At 40.0% G+C, this 20,784-nt stretch overlaps 1 protein-coding gene across 2 annotated transcripts in view; it reads right to left on the bottom strand.

The window, feature by feature from the left end:
• Positions 1-20,784, bottom strand: part of PMS1 (PMS1 homolog 1, mismatch repair system component) — a gene marked incomplete at both ends in the record, with an annotated part of 39,046 nt that overhangs the window by 11,330 nt on the left and 6,932 nt on the right. Inside the window, 4 exons of one of the 2 annotated variants that reach the window (XM_079539204.1) lie at positions 2,203-3,080; positions 4,286-4,417; positions 5,880-6,002; positions 9,731-9,847. In XM_079539204.1, the coding sequence (XP_079395330.1) occupies positions 2,203-3,080; positions 4,286-4,417; positions 5,880-6,002; positions 9,731-9,847 (1,250 nt within the window). Of the gene's footprint in view, positions 1-2,202; positions 3,081-4,285; positions 4,430-5,879; positions 6,003-9,730; positions 9,848-20,784 lie in introns of both variants that reach the window. The other variant, XM_079539203.1, reaches the window with a different exon arrangement.

Consider the following 20,784-nt stretch of genomic DNA (forward strand, 5'->3'; position numbering starts at 1 on the left):
CTGATAAACAAGAAATACTAAGGCCAGGCACACGCACAAGCTGTATTAAGAAAGAGCAGAGTGAGTATAAGAAATTAAATTCTGGCTTTGCAAAGCAAGGAGATAGGCAATGCTGCCAATATGGACAGGCATGGAAGCTTTCTCTTCTATTATAACCTAAAAACCATAAAATTTCACATTCTGGTTGTGTAATGAGCGCTGGCTTGTTTTGAATAGGCTATTCCATGTAATTATGTGACACCTGTTGGTTGTGCTGCTCCCAAAAAGGGATTTAAATTCATTTAGACCTGCTAGAGAAGCCACACACAGAAATGCTGAAGCTGAGCGTATCTACTGTAACCTAAACATGGGACTTCGTGGCAGAAGGACAGAGGTCTAGAGCCCAGAAAAGTGATGTCTTGCCAGAAAGGTTGCCTGAACCTGGAGGCACAGTGGGAGCACGGCCCTTTGGCTGCCCTGTTCTATAGACAGCTGTTGTTACCTCTAGGTGGCCCAATTCATCCAGAGTGTCTGGTAGGCAAAGACATGCTCTCTGGCAGACATGGAACAGTTCTTTGGGATTGCTGCCTTGAAGGAAAAGTTAACTACAATCTCTTTACAGTTATTATTTTCTGGGGCTATTTTAAAAGATTGAAAGTGAAACAGAGATATACCAAAGCTGAAAAGTATTGTCAAAACTAGTGATAAATCTTTCACTGACTCCAACATCTACTGGGCCATACTGCATTTATTTCTATAGGTAAGAAAAATTCCACTACCAGAGAGGTCTCCTTTCTGAACTAACATAATCTGTAGGCACGCTCTTAAACATAACAGTTGTACCAGGAAAGCAACCATGAAATCCCAAAAGCTAAAGCAGAGCAAATTAAAATTTTCTGAAGCAGCTGGCAGAACCTTTTGTTTTGTTTCATTAAAAGCATGAATATAATTGAAGTAGATTCCTATTAGTACATTAATATTCCTGCTGAAGGAGAGGTGGGCAAAACACCATTTCTCACACGCATGGTTTTGTGATCAGAACACCCTGCTTGCTTAGAGATCTCAAATAATTCTACAGGTATAGCTTCTTTTTTTCACCTTTCTCCTCGTCAAATCTCTCAGCAGTGGGAAAATTACATTATTTTGTCTGCTGGCTTCCTTAATCCCCTCTGTTCACTTCTGTACCACTAAAAAAAAATTCATTTTCACAACACTTATGTGACTCTGTTGACAATAAACATGTAAAACTGCTGAAGAACTATTATTTTCTCCTTTGTATGATTCTATCTCTCACAACATTAAAAGAACCTTACACATTTTGAACTGCCTTAGAATGCCTTAAAATCTGTCATTCTAATTCATCTTTCCCAGCAATATAAATTCCACATACACTTTAGCTAACTGACCACCAGATCCCCACTCTAAAAAAAAAAAAAAGAAAAATATCAGAAAACCCAAACTAAAGAAGGCTAAAATATTTTCCTTACTTGCAGATGAATTTCAAAAAATTCTAGACTGATACAACAGTCTAGAATAGGAAACGATGATATTCAGACTGTAATCTGAAAAGAGGTTTGATTTAGAGTGAAACAAAGGACCCACTAGCATTTGAACTGTACTATATTCTGAACAGGCACTGGAATAGCTGTTGGGGGGGAAAGAAATTCCTTGTGTCATTTGACTGGGTTTTATACATACAATAATGGGGTAGACTGGGTTGGGATACTTACTAAATATAGGGGAAAGGAGTTTTCCAAATGTTCAAGCACTAAAGATCCTAAAAGAGAATTCTCACTTTAAAGCAATAAAAAGAAAACTGCTGGTTGGAAAAAGTTCTGCAGGAACGATACAGTGCCTCATTCATCACCGCGCTGGTTTTCATTGACAGTGCTTCTGAGTGACGAGACACAGGCAAGCCCTTAAAAAGCTGATGTTTGTATGATTCACAAAGCACAGCTCTTGCCTGTTATTTCTAAATAACAATTCAGGGAAATTGTCCCTACTTAACTGCTGCACGGCAGATACAGTGGCCAAACAAGTAACTCAAATCAGCAGTGCATGTCAGACAATACCATCATGACCTTGGAAAGACAAAAATAATTTTATGTTCTGTTTTTCATAAATAACTGGGAAGTTAGAATCTTTCTCCCACTCACAACAGATGACTCATTTGCTCATTGCTAACTACTAGATTTAGAAGCAAGATGAAGCCTGGAAACTTACTTGTGCTTTTCTTCTTCATTTAAATTCTTCCACAGCTCTTCAATTTTCAATAGGATGTCCTTCATGCTACACCTCGGATTTTCAGAAAATAATTTTGAACGATATTCTTGGATGAAGTGTTCAAATGCAGACTTTGATTTCCTTATTGTTCGACCATGAATTAAGTCATAACCCGTTACTTGTCCTGTTTTCTCATCTATTACATTTCTTTTCTTTACAGTTTGATTTGGGATTTCTGGATCGTGGCTTTGTTCATCACCACACTCACTTTGCTTATTAATTGCTCCTCCAGCTTCAGGAATTAAAACCTTAACAGGTTCCAGGTTGTCTCCTGAGGAGTTTTTAAATGCATTTCCCATACTCCAATTATCAGCAGAGATTTCAGGTAAGTCTTCAGGGACTAAGGCTTCTTCAGCTTTATCAGAACTCAAAAGGTGTCCACCATCTTTTTTAGACCCAGGATCTATAGGAGCACTGTTACTTGAAATACCAGTTGTGTTTTGTCTGCTCTGCTCCTCCTCACACAACAAACGTAAGGAACCCTCTTGAAAGGCATCATTCTTAGAAGCCTCTTTTCTTTCTAGAGGACTATGTACAGTATCACCAGAGAATATCTGATGGTTTAAACAGATCTCTGTGTTTTTTCCTGCTTGACAACTTTGCACATCACTGCTGAATGAAAGGAATGAAGTATTAGCATGTAGATCATTGTTTCCAGATGGTTCCTTTTCATTAACAACCACGTCTGTTTGTCCTGCATTATGAACACACGTGTCTTCTGAGGTAACATCTGTTTTATTAGCTTCACCAGAGGCTGTAGCAGGTAGTGGCCCATACAAAGATTTCAGCACATTTTCAATAGCAGATAAGACACAGTCCTGGGAAGAAAAAACAACAACAACAACAAACACCAAACAAATTAACAAAAATAACAACCAGAAAAAAAGACACACAGAAAGCGTGAGTAAAAACCTAAATACACAACTGACAGATATCCAGAATACAGAGCCAAGTGATCTTATTCAGAATTTTTCAAAACAAATCTGAAGAGATTATGGCTTTTTTTTTTTTTTTTTAAAACACATGGTAAGAAAGGCTCTGAAATGGACAAATTTCACCTCAAATATTTGGGATAGGTGTTTTGCTTCACTGGTTCACACTGAAATCATGCAAGTGATTAACTGCTTTCCTTATAGCACAGTGGGCTGACTGCTGAAAACCACATCAAGTAAAGCGATTCCCACTTCATACAGCATCAAAAGCTCACAGCAAAGACAGAAGCACCAGCAACACTCCAACTGATGTAAGCATGCTTGTGAAGGTGCTGCCAAGACACTTCTGCAGCAAATGATGCAAATAAGTAACAAACAAGAAAACCCCAATCCTCTTTCTAATACCAAAGAAAAGTTTTAAACTAGAACGGGTGTGAGAATGCTATGTTAATTTTGATATAAGTGGTGCTTCACTGGCAATGCATTTTCAACATTAACACAGATAACTACAAGAACTTACATTGAAAAAGTTAAACTTACCTGTGTGACTGCCTGCGTGCAATGTGAATAGCTTTGTTAATTTCTGTGGCATTACTTTTTATGTGAAGTACCAAAAAGTGAAAGTAAACTTACGTAACACGTATCACTAGATAACTACTAAAATGTGGGCACATACTGTTTAGTTAGATGGTATCAACAGGATATCCAAAAACTTATGTGATGTCAACAATTATGTAAGCACATAACAGCAAATAGTGCATTCAGCAGAAACCGACTTCCCCTTCGTAATGTGTGCAGTGTTATAAACGTTTATTACTCAGTGCATTGAGAATCTAAGCATGAGATTTATTTAAGGACACACATCACAATTACATTTAGCTTTGGTCACTATAAAGCTAACTGGAAACAAACACGTGTGTGAAAGCACATAAATGATCTTCAAAATCAACTAGGAAATGAGTTTTGAATAATCCTCCTAAAAACTTCAGCAGCACTGTTTACCTTCACACATTTCAGCAGTTCCAGAAGCTCTTATTACCTGTGCATAAGTAAAAGTTGCCAACTCAACAGCAGAATAAGACATTAGTTACCTTATACTGCAGCAGAACTTCAGTTTTATCAGGTGTTAAGTTCACATCCACAGCAGAGGCAGGTACAGTAATATTCAGAAAGAACACAGGGTATAAGCGCGTGCTGTCCTTTTGCATCAGCACACTGTAGTACTGTCGAATTAACTACAGATTAATGTAGTAAAGAGATGTCAGTAAAGGCAACAAAATACAAATAAAGGCACAGGAACAAAATTTGATGTTATAAAATTCTAACTCTATTTTTTCCCCAAATTCACAGAATGCTAAGAAAATATTTGAATACACAAGTGTGACAAAATAATCACCAAAAGGGGACTTACTAGTGGTTCCCATGTATTCACAGCTAAATAAACATGAAAATAAAACAAAAAAAGATCAAATTCCAAGAAACAAATGGAAGCTGCTTTGACCTTCTGAATAAATACATCGATCATATTTGGAAAAACACACTTGATATGCCTGTACTTAAAAAATGACCAAACAAGACTGCAATTCTAACGCTTACTTCCTCACTCAATCCAAATGCTATTATTTCTGTGTTTGTTTTTTTAAAGACAATCTACTTACACAGCTTGCAACTACATCACTGTCTCTTTCAGCCAAACCGAAGTCTGTTTGAGAAAGTAACACTTGCACCACAGAGTTGACCTTTTCCCAGAACAGGATTAGTCTGTTCCTTTTGTTAACCCAACTATGAGTTTACAACTTTTCACAAACTTTGCTTGCCCTTACTGCTTTCTCTATAATCCCCTTGAAAACTCCCAACAAACAACCAAAAAATTCCTTAGTTGTTTCAGAATTTAGGTCAAAATAAAAGGAATCCACACTCCAAGAGCAGCCATAAATGAAGGACAATGTATTTTTACTTGGCATTATGGTGCCCTGAACCCCTTCCAGCCCCTGGTTAAGAAGTTGCCTCTTTTATGGGATCCAAACTGAACCTTACGCTGCAGCAAGAAACAGGTATATCAAATTCTGTGTGGAGATGTAGTACAGGATTAGCCTTGTTTGTCAGTTACAACACAAACACAAGTTCAGGGCTTATATCTACAAAACTCTGAGTGTAGACTGAAAATGAATTCATTTTCTCCACTTTGAACCCTACGTGTATACTTCAGCACGCGTTGAATTTTCTTTTCTGGGAGGTGCAAGGATTAGAACAGCAATGCTGCTCCAAGTGAGGTGCTGCAACGTTCAGCAGTGTGAGAAACCCAAGAGTATCAAATTCTGCCTACACAATGCCTAGCTGTAGCCAGTGCTTCTGCACTATCACTTTCATTTTTATTCAACGCATACACAGATTTAAAGTGAAAGTGTATGAAAGCCTGGTAAGCCCTCAGTATGAAGTGCACAAAATTATGATTTTTATTTCAGAAAACATGTCTTGTGGGAAACCACATAGAGTTCCTGCATGAAAAACTGCACAGGTCTAATTCTGCTAGGCTAATAGTAAAAAAAAAAAAAAAAAAAAAACAAACAAACAAAAAAACCCAACCAACTATCCTGGGCTCCTGTTTATCTGAAATCCATTATTTTTCAAGCAGCTGTAACTACAGCCTTCAGGTCTGTGGTTGTAAATGCTAGAGGGTGTTACCTTTAATATTTCCTTCTGATGAACTGGACGATCATTTATAAAAATAAAACTCCGTTCTGAGCTTGAGAGACTTGTCAAAGAGCTGTCTGACTCAGCCTTTGGGAGAAATCCAGAAAGATTGATCTGTAATGATAGAACAAATACAGCACAAAGGTCTTTAAAAGACAATGTCAACGATATTTTTTTTCAGGTGGGAAATTACAGTGAAACACACAGGAGGCCCAGCCATTTGAATACGTGCATTGCTTCTTCAGAGCTATGATGGTTTAGTAGGAAATACTGGTGGTTGGACTGGATGATCTTGGAGGTCTTTCCCAACCTTGGTGGTTCTGTGATTCTATGATTCAAGCAATTTAAGCGCTTTAAAGAAAAGAGGTTGAGAAGGATACTTCTGTCTCTATTACCCCTCACTGAGACATTTCCTACCGGGACTGCAGGTTCACCAGGTTGCTGTCTGCAGCTGGGGTTGGAGATGGTTGGAGCCAACAAACCAACGCCAGCTAAGTGCATACTTGCTGACTGCAGGGCTGCCAACTACAGCTGGTATAAGCTGAAGGCACACACTGCTGTCCAGCCTGGAGAAGTTGGTAGTGAGCTCACCCTAAAGCAGAAAATCAAAAGATGAACTCCCTCTCTTTCCACACTCAGGGCATCTCAAACAGCCTGTTGTCAGGCCTTTATTCAGGGCACTGAAATTTACCTACACCACCAGCATGCAAATCATCTGCCTTCAGCCTCGAGCAGAAACTGCATGCACCCAACCCTGATAAGGAGCCCAGAACACATCATACAATTCAAGTACCTGACATTAAGCACAAATTTTATAACTTCTCCATTAAGCCTTTTTAGCTTTGTTGTGTCTTCCCCCCCCCCCCCCAGCTGAAACGAGGCCAATGACTCGTGCTGCCTGCCTCATCAGTTCCTCCTCTCCTCCACCAAACAACTTGAGAGCCCTTAAAATGATTTCAATTATATCTGGTAAAGCAGCAGAAATCCCAAAGATGCTGTATTTGCACAATTTCTGTGATAACTGACAGCTGTTTGGACAGGACACCCTTGAAATAATGACCCTTGTGCAGAAAAGGCAATCGTACCTTCTCCAAAGACAGGATCCACCAGCACTGACATGTGCCAGCCAGCTCAAGTACTGCCCCACGTGCTGCTCCACTGCAGTTTGCCCAGACAAATAGCTAAGGGCTCAGCGTGGGGCTGGTGCAAAGCAAAGACTGAATTCTGGATACGTGGGAAAGTATGGAGAACGTTCTGGTAGCAGGGTGGATCACAGAATACAGAAATCAGATCTCTCTGGTTTTTCTTTTGGCAGAACCTCTTGCACATACTAAGACCCAAGCCATCATGCATTTGAAACGGGACTTAAAATCCCTGGGACTTGGCCTATCCTCCCCACTCACCTACGTCACAGCAGCTCTCTGCCCACGTGCTCCCTTATTCCCTCCTGACCTTGTAACAAGCATTCTGTGCTAAAGCTGGAGTGTTCTGGTCAGCAATGTTGCACATAACCAAACACCACTGGTCAAGTTAAAGAGGTGTCAAATATCTGCTGGATGATTATCAAAAAACAACATGCAGCACTTCTCGATGTTATCCTGCAGCTTTAGCACATCCTCTCTGAACGTCCCTTCTTTATGCTTCAAATTTCTTTTCCAGTTTCCAAACATCTGTATTTAGTGTTTCACTTCAAACAGTATTTTTATATACAGACAACATTAAAACAAAACTGAAAGTCTCTAAATAAGTCACTTAAGAAGCTGCCAGATTAAGAAATGGCTGACTGCTGTTACTATTTAAAGACACGTGGAATATCAAGTATGCTCATTAGAAGTTAGTAATGAGCTCCAAAACTAACCTTAATTATTAAAATTATAATGTATAAAAAAATTTTTAAATTCAGGCAAAATTACAGAGACTGGAGAATATTAAATATATGTACATATTACAGTATATCTGTGTTGATTGGACAGTAAGCCTTTCTTCAGTGCTCACCTTGTTCCCAGCAGCTTGTACACCCACCAAACTTAACCCTCACAGAATATAGGAAAATTCCTAGGAATTCCATAGGAATTCCTTTCTCTGTAAAAGTTTCCTGAGTGAAACTTTGCAGCCAAATTGGATCCACCCATTTCCAAGAATGGGGATGCAAAAAGCATAGATGATGCTTTGCACATGACAAACTGTCCATTCTTTATTTTCTTTGGTTCACTTTCTACTTTGTGAGTACTTCCCAACTTTTCCATGCCTTGGAGCCAACTTGAACTATGTTCTTGTTTCATGCAGTGCTCGTAATAGGGAAGTTTTGGAGAAGGCGAGTCTTCAAAATGCATGAATCACTTGTTGCAGAACATTTCAATGTGCAGTTAGTAAGGAACAGCTTATAAAAGGTTTATAGCAACACTGATTTCGTATTCAGAGTCGACTTTGCAGTGAAGGATTAGGAAGCTGCACAATGGACAAGTAGGAAATGAAGTATTAGTGCTGCTCTCATCTGTGCACTAAATGAGACACAGACTGCATGGAAAGGGAAAAGTGGCACACAGGTTGTCATCGAATAGCTATTCCAATTCCTGCACGCAAAGGAAAGAGACAAGGGCTACACAGGCAGCCTTAATTCTGTCATTTCATTGTGTTTGCCTGCTTAAATTAGAAATATCCATAGTTTCTGAATGTGAGTCTGTGCACACACAACATGCACGGATCACTTATACACCTATAAATGATGCACGTGGTATTTTACACACTATTTAGAGACAGAGAGAGAGAGAGATGGAATGTTCTCCAACTTCTATTCAAGGAATACGGATGCCTCATGATATAGCAAAGAGGTAATGTGAGAAGCTGAGTGCCTCCCTCAAGCTAGTCCCTTTTAAATACCCCCTGGTTGTCCCTGAAGAGCACTTGCCATATGGGGCACAGCCAGCGAGCGCTCGGTATGAACAGAACATCTGTGCTTGTTCTGACATAAACATGAAAACTTTGTAAGCTATGAGAAGCAACTTTGCTTCCCCCCCCCCCATTCCTTGTTTATACATACTATAAGCATTCTTACAAACTCCATATTTAAGACTGACTAAACAATTCCTTGCAGCAGTCATTTGTGTTCAGTACTCTCACTTTGCCAGAGATGATTCATCTCATCTACATGACTATGGGCAAGACCCACTACTACAGGACACAGAAAGAAAAGTTAACTTTGCAGTCTCAGCAGGAGCACTACTCTCCTCTGTAAGAGTGTCTGCAACAAAAACAGAAGCAGAATTTTAAAAAAGTGAACATATTAGACAAAGGGCATCTCCTCCACTTTCAACAGCAGCAGAAGAGTTTCATGCTCTTAATTTTTTTGAAAGCTGGCAAGCATTTCCTTCAAAAGCAGACTTGTTATAAATCTTACAGAATTTGCCTTCTAAGCATGTGCTTATTTTGCTCTTCTGGTGACCCTGACTGAAACTGAGAGAATGTTTAGAAGATAAGGCTAAGAGGCCACGAGGATAAGAAAGATACAGCTACTTAGTTATTAATCAGAGCACAACCTGCCCGCAGGCCAGGAATCCTAACTTAGACAGCTCTGAGCAATCAGCAATTCTGCATTTGTCATCACAACTGTTTTTACTGCCATTTGATCAGTGCCACATGAGTCCTGACGAGATGATTCTGGGAGCGCATTTTCAATCACCAAACCAATTAATTTTACAGAGGCAAGTATCAGAATCAAATGTATTAATCAGATGTCAGTCTGGAGAAAACATTCTCTATTTCAGAGTCTCTTTTTTGAGTACTGACTTAGCTCTTCATTGACAGGCTGTAAGTGGATTTGGGAGAAGGAAGCTTAAACTCACCTCAGGATCTTCGCAGCGGTGTTGAAAAGGTACCATACTGCCCATAACGGCTGTTCCCAGAACTGACATGCAGGCCATTTTGTGATCTGACACCTTGTTCTTCTGCCAAATAGCTGCCTGAAACAAGTGGCACAGAGTCAAATTTTTGACATTATATTTGCTGAACTTAAGTCATGTCTATGAACATGTATATGCAACTGCACACATACTGTATATGTAACATTCTGTACTTTGACGCTCCTACGTTCACAACTTTCTCTGTTAACACACACGACATGGTACTTTATGGCAAGGTTTCTCATGTTGTATTTCTTTTCTAGACTTGTAGCTATCAGAAAATTAAGGAAAGTTTGCGTTTTTTAATGTTACACGGCTAACCTGGACTTCTGCACTTAACAACTGTTAAAAAACAAATCAATGAAAATACTATTTCTCCTCTTAGAGATATTGCAGTGAGCTACATGTCTTTCACTGCATGTGCATATTGAAGGTTTATAACATCTTTTTGGCATGATGGTTAGCATTTGAAGGTGGGCACTGTAATGCATATGGTATTTCATAGCTCCCATCTGGAAGTTCTAGGTCTACAAACTGCTTTTCTTCCTAAAAAAACAGACTTGTAAGGAAGTATCCACAGGAATGTGGCTGTTCGTCTACTGAAAACTGAAGTTAGAAGCATATGTGCTCCATTAGATACATATTTTTTGTAAAGAATTAGCCAATGCAGTAAGGCTGCATGAACTGCAACTTGCATGAGAGAAATTTTCCTGTTGAATTCTTACATACTTAGGAAGTTTTAACAACTTCGGGAAGTGAAATTTTGCCTCTCTAATGCAAAGCACCCTCACTAACATGAACCCCTATATTGAACAGCCACAAATTTAACCCTGAATCTGCTTACCTTTGACTTACCACTATATATCAACAACAACAATTGTGCTCAACTGGCTTTCTGCTCCTGAGCAACTTCTAGATTCATACTGGCTTTGTATCTACTTCTGTCATCATTAGCTGACTGAGTCTATTTTGGTGTGCAACGTTCAAACATAAAAGGAAAAAAATGCAGGAAGTCACCCATTAAATCTGACATTATGGTGCTGGTTTAAAAATAGATGTTTAAATAGGTGCTAGGTGTCCAATAAATTCAAGATAAGTTCACAGTACCCTGGCACAGGATGTTATGTGAAAGCACGGTGAGCAAACAAAGACTATGCAATGCACCAATCTCAAGAAATGCAATACAGAGCCTTAAAATTCCACCTATCCTGTAGGATATTTGCTGGCATCGAAGGGTGAATTGCACTGAAGAATGCAGCACTCCTATAAAACAATATCCTCTTCTTAGAGAACAGGTGAGATTTTTAAAGCTTTGAGACTGGTAATCCCAAAACTTTTCCCCAATCCTTAACTATTTATTTCCTAACTCCCTCCTGCCTGAAACTAACTCACTTTCTGCACACCGCTGACACTGTGCGCGCTGCCCTACCAACCCACGGCCACCTGGAAGCCCCCAGATGCAGAAGACAACCTAAGTCAGGGAGGACAGGGCACACACAAAGGGGCGAAGGAGGAGGGGTGCAGAGGGCAGCGTGCCTGCAGCTCGCTGCTCTGCAGGCGGCGGAGGAGGATGGAGCCCCAGGGCGCTCGGCCTCCCTGCTCCACACCTGCTGCACATCTCCTCAGAGACATTTGGGAGTGATGAAAGAATCTGTCCTCTTCCTCAGAGCTCATCTTATAAAACATATCCTGTACTGCTGCTATTTTAAAGTTGATTACTTAAAATGGAAACACAGAGTGCCAAACGATTTTTTCTTTACTAGATACATTTTAAATTAAACACTTGTGACAAACAGAAAGACACTTGTTACGTGACTAGTATAAACACCCTGCTGTTTATTTTAGGTTATCCTAGTGTGATGCCACAGGTACAGATATAAATCCTAGCTGCTGATTAATGCAAGGCTGCTATTACCCTGCCTGGCCTGCTGAACGCTGGTACATGGGACTGTAAAAAGATCACTGTGGTGAAGTGCTTTTAGAAAAGCCATGGAACATGAGAACTTATTAAATGCAAACCTGCTAAAAGTAGACACTGCTAAGAAGTTCAGAGTTTATTTATTTGTATTTTTTTCTACAAAACGGACATGGAATGGATTGCACACTGTTTTTTAACCCCAACTGCACATTGTGAAGCCACAATGTAAGAACAGCTGGTTAATTTGAAAGAAATTATTTTCTGGACTCTCCACACATCAGCAAGCTTTAAAAAGTAATCCATTAAGAAACAATGATGACTTCGTTTTACTTATTTTAAAAAGTGCCCGTTTCCATGAGGTTCCTGCTATACCCTCATCTTTTAACCTTGATTATACCCTTTAGTTCAGCTAAAAATACATACCCACACACCCCCCTCGTATTTTTTTTTTTTTTTTTCTAGGTCATATAAACCTGGTGTCCAGGATGAGCCAAGGAAGAATCCGACTCTGCTCAGTATGATGACACTGCAAAAACAGCCTACTCAAAGATATATTATTACATACGGACCATCTTAGGGTTTGTTAGAGCCAGCCAAATATATCTCACCTTCCTCTTGGCTTCATTGAAGGAGATTACATGATCTTGGCCTTACTTTAAAAGTCCCAATGTATATGAAAGTGTATTGCACATTTACAGAAGATAAACACATGTATCTGTATGTATTTCCCTGGCCCCATCCAGCTCTAGAACATGGATATCCACCTTTTTTTGCAGTATATTAACACACACATGCCTGGAACAGCAATCTCTATTTTATATTACACATAGCCTAGAAGGATTCCTCGAAAAATGTGTAATGACTGGAAAAAGAGTAGGCAACCTCTTCCCATCAGAATATCTAATATTTGTCACTGAGGAGAATAGCAGCTATTCACCATGTCTCCTCAAAGACCCCAAGGAAGGACAATGGAACAACTGCAGCCATTCTTCATCCCAACCCATCTTTCACGTTCTAGATCTCCTATGAGCAGCCACAGCAATATGCAGTCACAAAAACAAAAATCCCAGTTAGAGCTGAGGACTGGATGCTGTTGCTGGTGATGGTAATGCAGAACAATTACTATACTGAGATGAATTCCTCCTGCTTACCTTACTACTACCCAACGGCAGTACTTAACCAGCCTGCCTTAGCACAGCTGAGATTCTGGAATTAAGGTCATGTGGATTTCAGTACCCAAATCCCTTATTTTTTTCTTCATTTATTTTGTGATAATCGTTGTGGTTTTTTATCCTGTAAAAAAGTTTGAGTGTAAAAGGCTAGTAGAGAAAGCTCTGTAACTGATCTGTAGGCTGGTGAAATCCATTTGCTCTGTTAGCAAGAGCTGCATTTCACAGCCCAACTTTGTTTTACGTGCTCCAAAAATCCCATCCCTCTGGCACCTGAGATCTTACTTCAGACAGTTATCTTTTTGGAGCAGTGGCTTTCTTAGCTTTCCTGATGCAAAACAGCTTATTAGGCTCCCTCACAACCAAAAACACATCAGCTATTTCTTAAGAGGGCACACAAACACGAACCAAGCCAGGCAGCAATACAGCAATATCGAAAGTGTGAAATCAGCCAAAGGGAAATAAAAAACCCATCACCATGAAAGCGAGCTTTTGCTCACGCTGCGCAGACACCTGGCTGCAAGGGGAGGCACATTCCTGCAGTGGAAGAAAAGCTATCACCTAAGATCAAGAACATATCAAGACAAAGACTTGGCCACGTAGTTTAAAAACCCAGCCTTGAAGCATCAGTGTTGTTTGATCTGCTCCAAGCCATAGTTGGTGTATTGGTTTAAAAACCATGGTAAGTTACCCTAAGGAGAGAGCTCTGGTGTTCAAGAAACCTTTAGATGTTTTACTAAGGGACGTGGCTTAGTGGGAAATATTGATGATAAGTGAATGGTTGGATTGGATGATCTTAGAGGTCTTTTCCTACCTTAGTGACTCTATGACTGAGATTCTCTTGCATACTTTTCCCTTAAAAACAGCGATTATGGCAGTTTCTCAGTTTAGCTTAGAAAGAAAACAACCCTTTACCAAATCGTAACTGTTTTCCCCAAATATTTTGCATTTGCTTCTGAGGAATCAGCTATCTCATCCTCTTTGTAACTGACTGCGATTCAATCACTGCTGGAAGCACAGAATAGAGAAACTCGAGGCACTGTTGTTCCCCATCATAAGATGCACTCAATGAGCCTCTCCCAAAGGCATCAGACATCACAGCTATCAATGGAGTTTGATGAAAGGTAGTTATTTTCCACTGCACCGTTGATTCTACAAATTCTTCAGTATTTCCTGCTCAAATTTCCCCCTCGTGGTATGAGAGCACCCTGCTAACAAAGAGGCACTCCTGAGCATCATGCACTACACAAGTGTTGGCCTGGGGACTGGAGGGTAAGTTTCGAGAGGAACCAAAAGGTATTGCAGGGAGCCACAGGCCTTCTTCTGGTAACAGATCTTTCAAAGCTTTCATGAATTACAAACACAGAAGAATGTTCAGGTTTTTTTTGTCTGCTTTTACCACACACAGTCAACAAGCAGCCAGTTAGAGAAATCATATTTCTCTAACGGGAATGAGAAAAAAAATAAAAATCTAAACTATCCTTCAGAGGATGCAACATCATCACAGCAATTAAAGGGAGTTTAAAAGCCTTCTGTTGTACAGTAGTTAGCAAAAGTAACAAAGGGCATACTTAACCCTAACAAAACTCACTGCTAAGGAAGAAGGGAAGCTCCCACGCAGCTTTGGAAATGCCCTTTTGGCACTAACCTGTCTCAAGCCCGTAAGGGAAATGTGCAAGCTTTACAAGAGCCAGAGGCACATCTCAGATACTGCAGCCCAGGCTGCCTATATGAAGCAGTAATTGTTTTGAGATTTCAGACATATACTGGGCTGTCATTTGAAAAAAGTGATGGATGGGAAACTGGAAACCTCAGGGAATTAGTAATAGGATATAAAGCATTTCACCTCTAGGTCACCAGTTCAAATTCAACCAGGTTGGTAGTGACCAAAAGTAGTTACCATCTGGCAGCTGTTCTCTGGCTGATGTAAGCTGAGTTGAGGGTCTCAGCGCATTTCCTAGTGGACAGGTGGCCACATCACAAAAAACATCAGAATTAACTCTCTGTTGGGCTTTCTCAGCAAAGCCACTTAACAGTGAACAGAAGAAAAGACTGAATTCCAGATCAACTTGAATGCACGTTGCTTGCAGAGCACTGCAGACTTTTGCTCATTCCCCTTTATATTTTCAAGCACAACTGAGGGAGTCAATCATCATCATTACATTAAATAGAGTAGCCTTTCCAACTGAAAAAAGAGCTTACGCGCTGCTGTTAATGCTCAACATAGATTTCTTTTCAACATGCAGCTAACAAGAGTTTGGAAGGAGAATGAGTAAAGATGAAGTATGATCCCATTATTAAACAAAAAATTGAAAACTTACCCTAATGCATAATTCTGGTTATTCCATCTCTGAAGAAAAAAACCCCACAGTTACTATGGAAAGTTCAGAGACAGAAACCAAACTGTTGTTGGACTAATGGATACAGACTGTAGGAGGTCAAGACTTCTCCAAATTCTTACATAAAACTAATTCAGATAATGAAGCAGCAGCATTTCCTCACCAAGTACATACTTAGCACCTGGTAGCATCATTTAGGTCAATACCAACCACTACCACAAAAGGGCTCTGGCTAAGAAAGAATGCCAACCACAGGTAAAGAAAGAGCTGTAGGACAGACCACCGGCATCCCGAGGTTCTTTTTTCCCCAGAAGCAGACAGTAAACAGTCCTAGACCAAGGCTTCAATGCCTGAAAAGCACTTGGAAAAAAAAACAACAACACTCCCTTTTGTAGATTTTTCTTAATAGAAACTGGAAAACAAATTGAGCCTTAAGGCCCAGCCATCCTTTGTGCATGGCAGCAGTTGTGTTTGATGTTACCTGTTGATAGGCACACCTGCATTAACTGTTGCCATGATTTACTCAGCCCTTCTATGTCTGAAATTGTTAGAAAAGGTAGAACTGCCAGGTGTCCTCTCTCCTCTTGGTGTTTGTGGAACACAGATAACAAGAACGGAGTTGAAGTATACCACCTTTCAACATGCCAAGGTATCCCTTTAACACCACCGGCTTGAGACTGGGCCACAGACATGAAGTGGGAAGGAGCAGGTGAAGAGTTGCTCGAGGCAGAGCCCAGCAGCACTGCTTGTACAACACAGCCCAAGCTTACCAGGGGCTGAAATGTGGCATTTCGGGCCGAGGGGTTTGACGTGGCTTCAGCAGTAGCTGACTTTGGAATGTTCTTAGCAAGCTTTCAGATAATGTTAACTTTAAATAAACTTGCTGAATACTCGTGTAAATTATTTCCATTTGGCTGTCTCATTATTCAATATGCTTTCAAGGAACATGGTGATGAAAGAAGAAAAATACCTTTCTAACATAACCATACTGGCAAGAGGATCGACATTATCAGTATTCAAAGAATGTCTTGGCAGGATAAACCTTCATAAAAAGAAGGAGCACTAGCTAATCCAAGTTGTCAAAATAGCAATAGTACTTCAAGGGTTGATCTGCAAAGTGATTCATTATTTATTGCTAATGCAAACAAAACATTCTGAGCAGAAACAGGAATTGACTATTCCCTATCAGAAATTCACTGACAGAGTTACACCAGTGAATAAACCCTCGGAGGACTGACAAAAGGATATCTGTTTTTCTTACGTACTAGAAAACCACCCTAAGGCAGTAAGAGCATCACTCTCAACAGAAAACAAATGGGACAATTAATGGCAATATTTTCATTTGTACTGACACAGACACACTGTGTGCCACAGCCACAAGAGAACAAAAACAGAAATGTCATCAGAAGCATAAGGCACACGCTACTGGAAAAAAAAAAACAACACACACACAAAACCAATATAGTGGAGATACAGCATGCAGTCAGTGTATTGGGAATGCTAAAAATGCATATGCACCTCAAGAGTACCCCTGACTTCCCAAAATAGATTCAATCCAGAATCTGATACACAACCATTTTCAGGCGCCTAACTTCAGATACATTAATGAAAGTTTCTTCCTCATCACACAATATATTCTTGCTCAGTACGATGAGAGCTATGCTTTCTTCCATTCTCACTCCCTATAAAATACAGGATTTTAAGAAGGATTATCTTAAAAGGTATTGGCTTACTGCCTTCCAGACTTAATTGCAAGAGCTTTCTGAAATGCACTGTACTGTACTCCCCTTTCTACATCTTCAAACCATCTTTCCTCGTCTCCTTCTGCAGTACCTAATATCTCTGCTACCTCTTTGCTCTTTTAAGTCTTGGAACCTGATCTTACTCCTGACGTCTATCATCTTCTAATGCAGCAGAAAGTATTGGCTCAGCCTCAGGAATCTCAGATTCTAGGAACTCGTTTGAATAACTGGACATACACATTTTTTAAAACTAATATGTAATCCATGAGCTCCATGACAAACAAAGCTATTTGAAAAAGGCAATTCATTTTCCAAGCGCACATCAAACAGAAATACAACAGGCACTGCCAAAAAATAATAATTAAAAAAAAAAAAAAAAAAAAAAACAGGCAATCCCATTCAGTAGTGCATCCTAGCATACATACCCTATAGGATTGTTAAGGGAAAAGAACCTTCCAATTTGACTTAATAATGCTAATGACAAAAGCACTTATCATCTGAAGGAAAAAGAATTAAAATTCACATGCTATATAATGGCAAAACAAATGCATGTCAGCCTGTTGAAAGTTATGCACCTAAATCACAGCAGTTCAAATTTTTGAAAAGGTATGGTGCAATTGGCAGGTTTTATTTTGCAAGAAAGGACAGTAGCAGTAGGAATACAAGAATGTATATTCAAAGGGTGTTTTTTTCCTGTTTTTGTTTGGTTTTTATACTTTTCAGACTATTTTAAAGCAGTTACACGTGCGCAGACAAACCAAAATTTCCTATATCATGTTTTGGGCCTCTGATTCTCCCAGCTCAACAACAGCTACTGAGCGACCTCTTGTGTTTAAACCAATCTGAGCAGCTTCTTTTGTGCGTGCGTGTGCGTAAGTTAAACATACATAAGGGCAGCAGTGCAACATCTCTGTCATTACAATGAACACATGCTGCCTGCAGGTAGCATCTGTACTGATTCATTCTACCAAACTTAGCATTGAAGAGTTTACCTCTGAAGCAAAGAGGACGGGCAGATTTTGTGTATTCCCAGCAAACAGAGAGATTGATTTGTTTACACGATCACAACCACAGGCCCTCACAGTGCACATTCTCATCACTATTCTTCCCTCCTAAACATTCTCATTTTCAGCTTGCTGTTTTCCTCTACTTCAAAGTACAATTTCAACTGTTAAAAATACTTTCCACTTTCAGAATCTGAACAAAATGTTTGTATGTGTACAGAGATAACCTGATGACAAAACATCCCTATAACGCATTTCACAACCATCACCTTCAACATAACCAAGACAGTCTGGAGGACATTGGCTGCACTCTTTCTTCATTAGCAGCAATAGGATGGATTGGTAGAACAGAGGCACAAACATCTCGGTGCGCATCAACAAGAGTTTCCAAACAGCTGGGAACATACAAAATCTGTATCAACCATGCAATAGATGTGTAGTTTGTATGGGAACTGCTGAGTCACGGCCTGAACCTCTGATCACCTGAGAGCTGGATGCACAGTCATGGTGGCCAACTTGGCTATTTCTGGGCCATTCACCAAGACACTTTCTGCCCCAGAATCCCACAGCCTTAATAACCAAGCCGGCACACTTTCTCTAGGCTTCTGCGAAATCACTGTACTAAATCCATCCATTCTGTTGCCGTGTATGGCTGGGCCGTTACATGTAAATGAGTCTGGGTAGGGGGCCATTGATCAGGCAGCACCCCTGCCGGTCTATCCTACACTTTTTTGTTTTCCGAGTTACAACAGGACGGACTTCTAGTGGATCAGTCAGAATTGGATACTCAAGATCTAATTTAGACATTTTATTTTCCTGATCAACCAAGTCTGTTGATTCAGGAGTCTGGTCGTTTATTGAAGTGTTACGAACTTGGCCTACGGGAAGATGTAGAATTGGTTTCTTCCCTGTTAAAACGCCAAGTTCATGCTCCAGTTTTTCAATGCTATCTTTCAAAAGTTGATTTTCAGTCTCTAAAGTATTATTTCTTACATCCGCATGATTTAAGGCACTCAATAGTGGCCGTGCCACCGTGGAGGTAGCCAGTTGTCTTTCTTTAGTGATGAGCACATCCTTGCCAAGTCCTTGAAAGTAGTCCGCCATGCGATATGGGGAGATATTGCCCATAACGTGTAAGGGACCCCACTTTTCAATGGTAACTGCTAACTCACAATAGGGGGATCCCTCAAATCCTGGGATCTGCCCTGGAATCATTTTCTCTAGAGGAGTATTGTTCTCCCCCTTGAACCCATTTATAGAAATTCCTAAGAAAAGACATGATGTAAATTTTAGTATATTTGGCCTGCCTAGCTCGCCTAGTGTGTAATCAATGGATATTAAGATGTTATAATCACAAGACAGTTAGGCAAAATAGACTAGGATAATAAGGAGAATAAATGGAAGGCTTACCTACAGAAAGCACCAGAGGAAGGGATCTCTAGGAGAGATCCTTCCCCAATGGTAGCCAGCTCTTAAATAGGTCTAGGAGGGGTGCAGCCTGGCTCCACCCCTTCCTGCAGCACAGATGAATTGCCTTCACCTGTGCTCCTGTGGCTGACTCCTGGCTCACCTCAGGTGATCAATCAGAGGTTCGGGCCGTGACTCAGCAGTTCCCAAGTTCAAGAAAGTCAACTGAGCAACCACATTCTACAATAAAAAAGATGTTTCCTTAACACAGCATGTCAAACTTCAGATGTGTGATAGAAGATAAACTGTAGTCAAACAGGGAAAAAAGAGGTTGATGTATTGTACTAAGACCTTGCAGCAATCAATAACAGTAAACAAAAGCCTCAGCTTAACCACAGAAAAATTTCACCATACCCATCAAAGAGGGAAAAGCCACACCACCAATTACATACAAAACTATTTTTTTTTTAACCAATACTTAACACCAACTCCGTGAAGCACTGCTAGATAAGTCAGAGTGCTTAATGAAACCTAAGAAGCGCAAAACCTTGCAGTCTGTGGTTTCAAACTTTCTGTAGTCTCAATGCAATAAGACTGAAAGTAGTCACTGAGCTTTGGAATACAAATTCAGTAGCTGCAAAGCTGGCTTTTTGTGTTTTTTTTTTTCTTCACAATATCTACACTTAGGGATATGTAGAAGTACACACATATATATATATATGGCATCAGAGCATGTTAGATAACTCCAGGCACAGGCAGACAACCTGTTGTCTTTTTAAGAAAGCACGGTGGCACTCATCATTTCCACTGAGAGGGAACTCAACTGTGAGTGTTTGGTAGTAAAGAGAAGCTGCTTAAAACAGATTAATAGATATGGAAAATAAGAGGGTCAATAACAAAAGTAGTCTAAAGAGGGAAAGAATTGCTGAGGGGTCTGGCCAGGAGATGTCACTCTCTACTTTGTAGCAACTTGAGAATTCATTGGCCTAACATTCCTCCCATGTTTCAAAAGTAGGAGCACAGCCAATAAAATGAGCTATATGCAATTAAGGGCCAGGTACAGGAGATCACCCAACATGTCATTTCTGTAGCTGTATGTTTCAATGACTGTTCAGTCGCCCATGAAGCCAAAGCAGTCCCCAAGAAGCCTCCAAATTTGATCTCCCCCTCAATAGCAAACAACTGGCTCAATTAGCTTAAACTACTAGCGTAAGAGACAACATTTATACTTCATACATTTATCCACAGTATCTGCTGGAGCAGACCAAAAGGCAGATCTGAGCCTGAGTCTTAGAAATTTTTAAGATAAAAATCTGTAACCATCCTGAAGCACATAAATACAGAATGAAGAAAGAAGCAAAAGTCCCAAACTAATCTATGATGAAAGACAATTCCTAGGGTTGAAGTATTTTACGTAT

This window comes from Tetrao urogallus, assembly GCF_951394365.1.
Source record: "Tetrao urogallus genome assembly, chromosome: 8".
Taxonomy (NCBI): Eukaryota; Metazoa; Chordata; class Aves; order Galliformes; family Phasianidae; genus Tetrao; species Tetrao urogallus.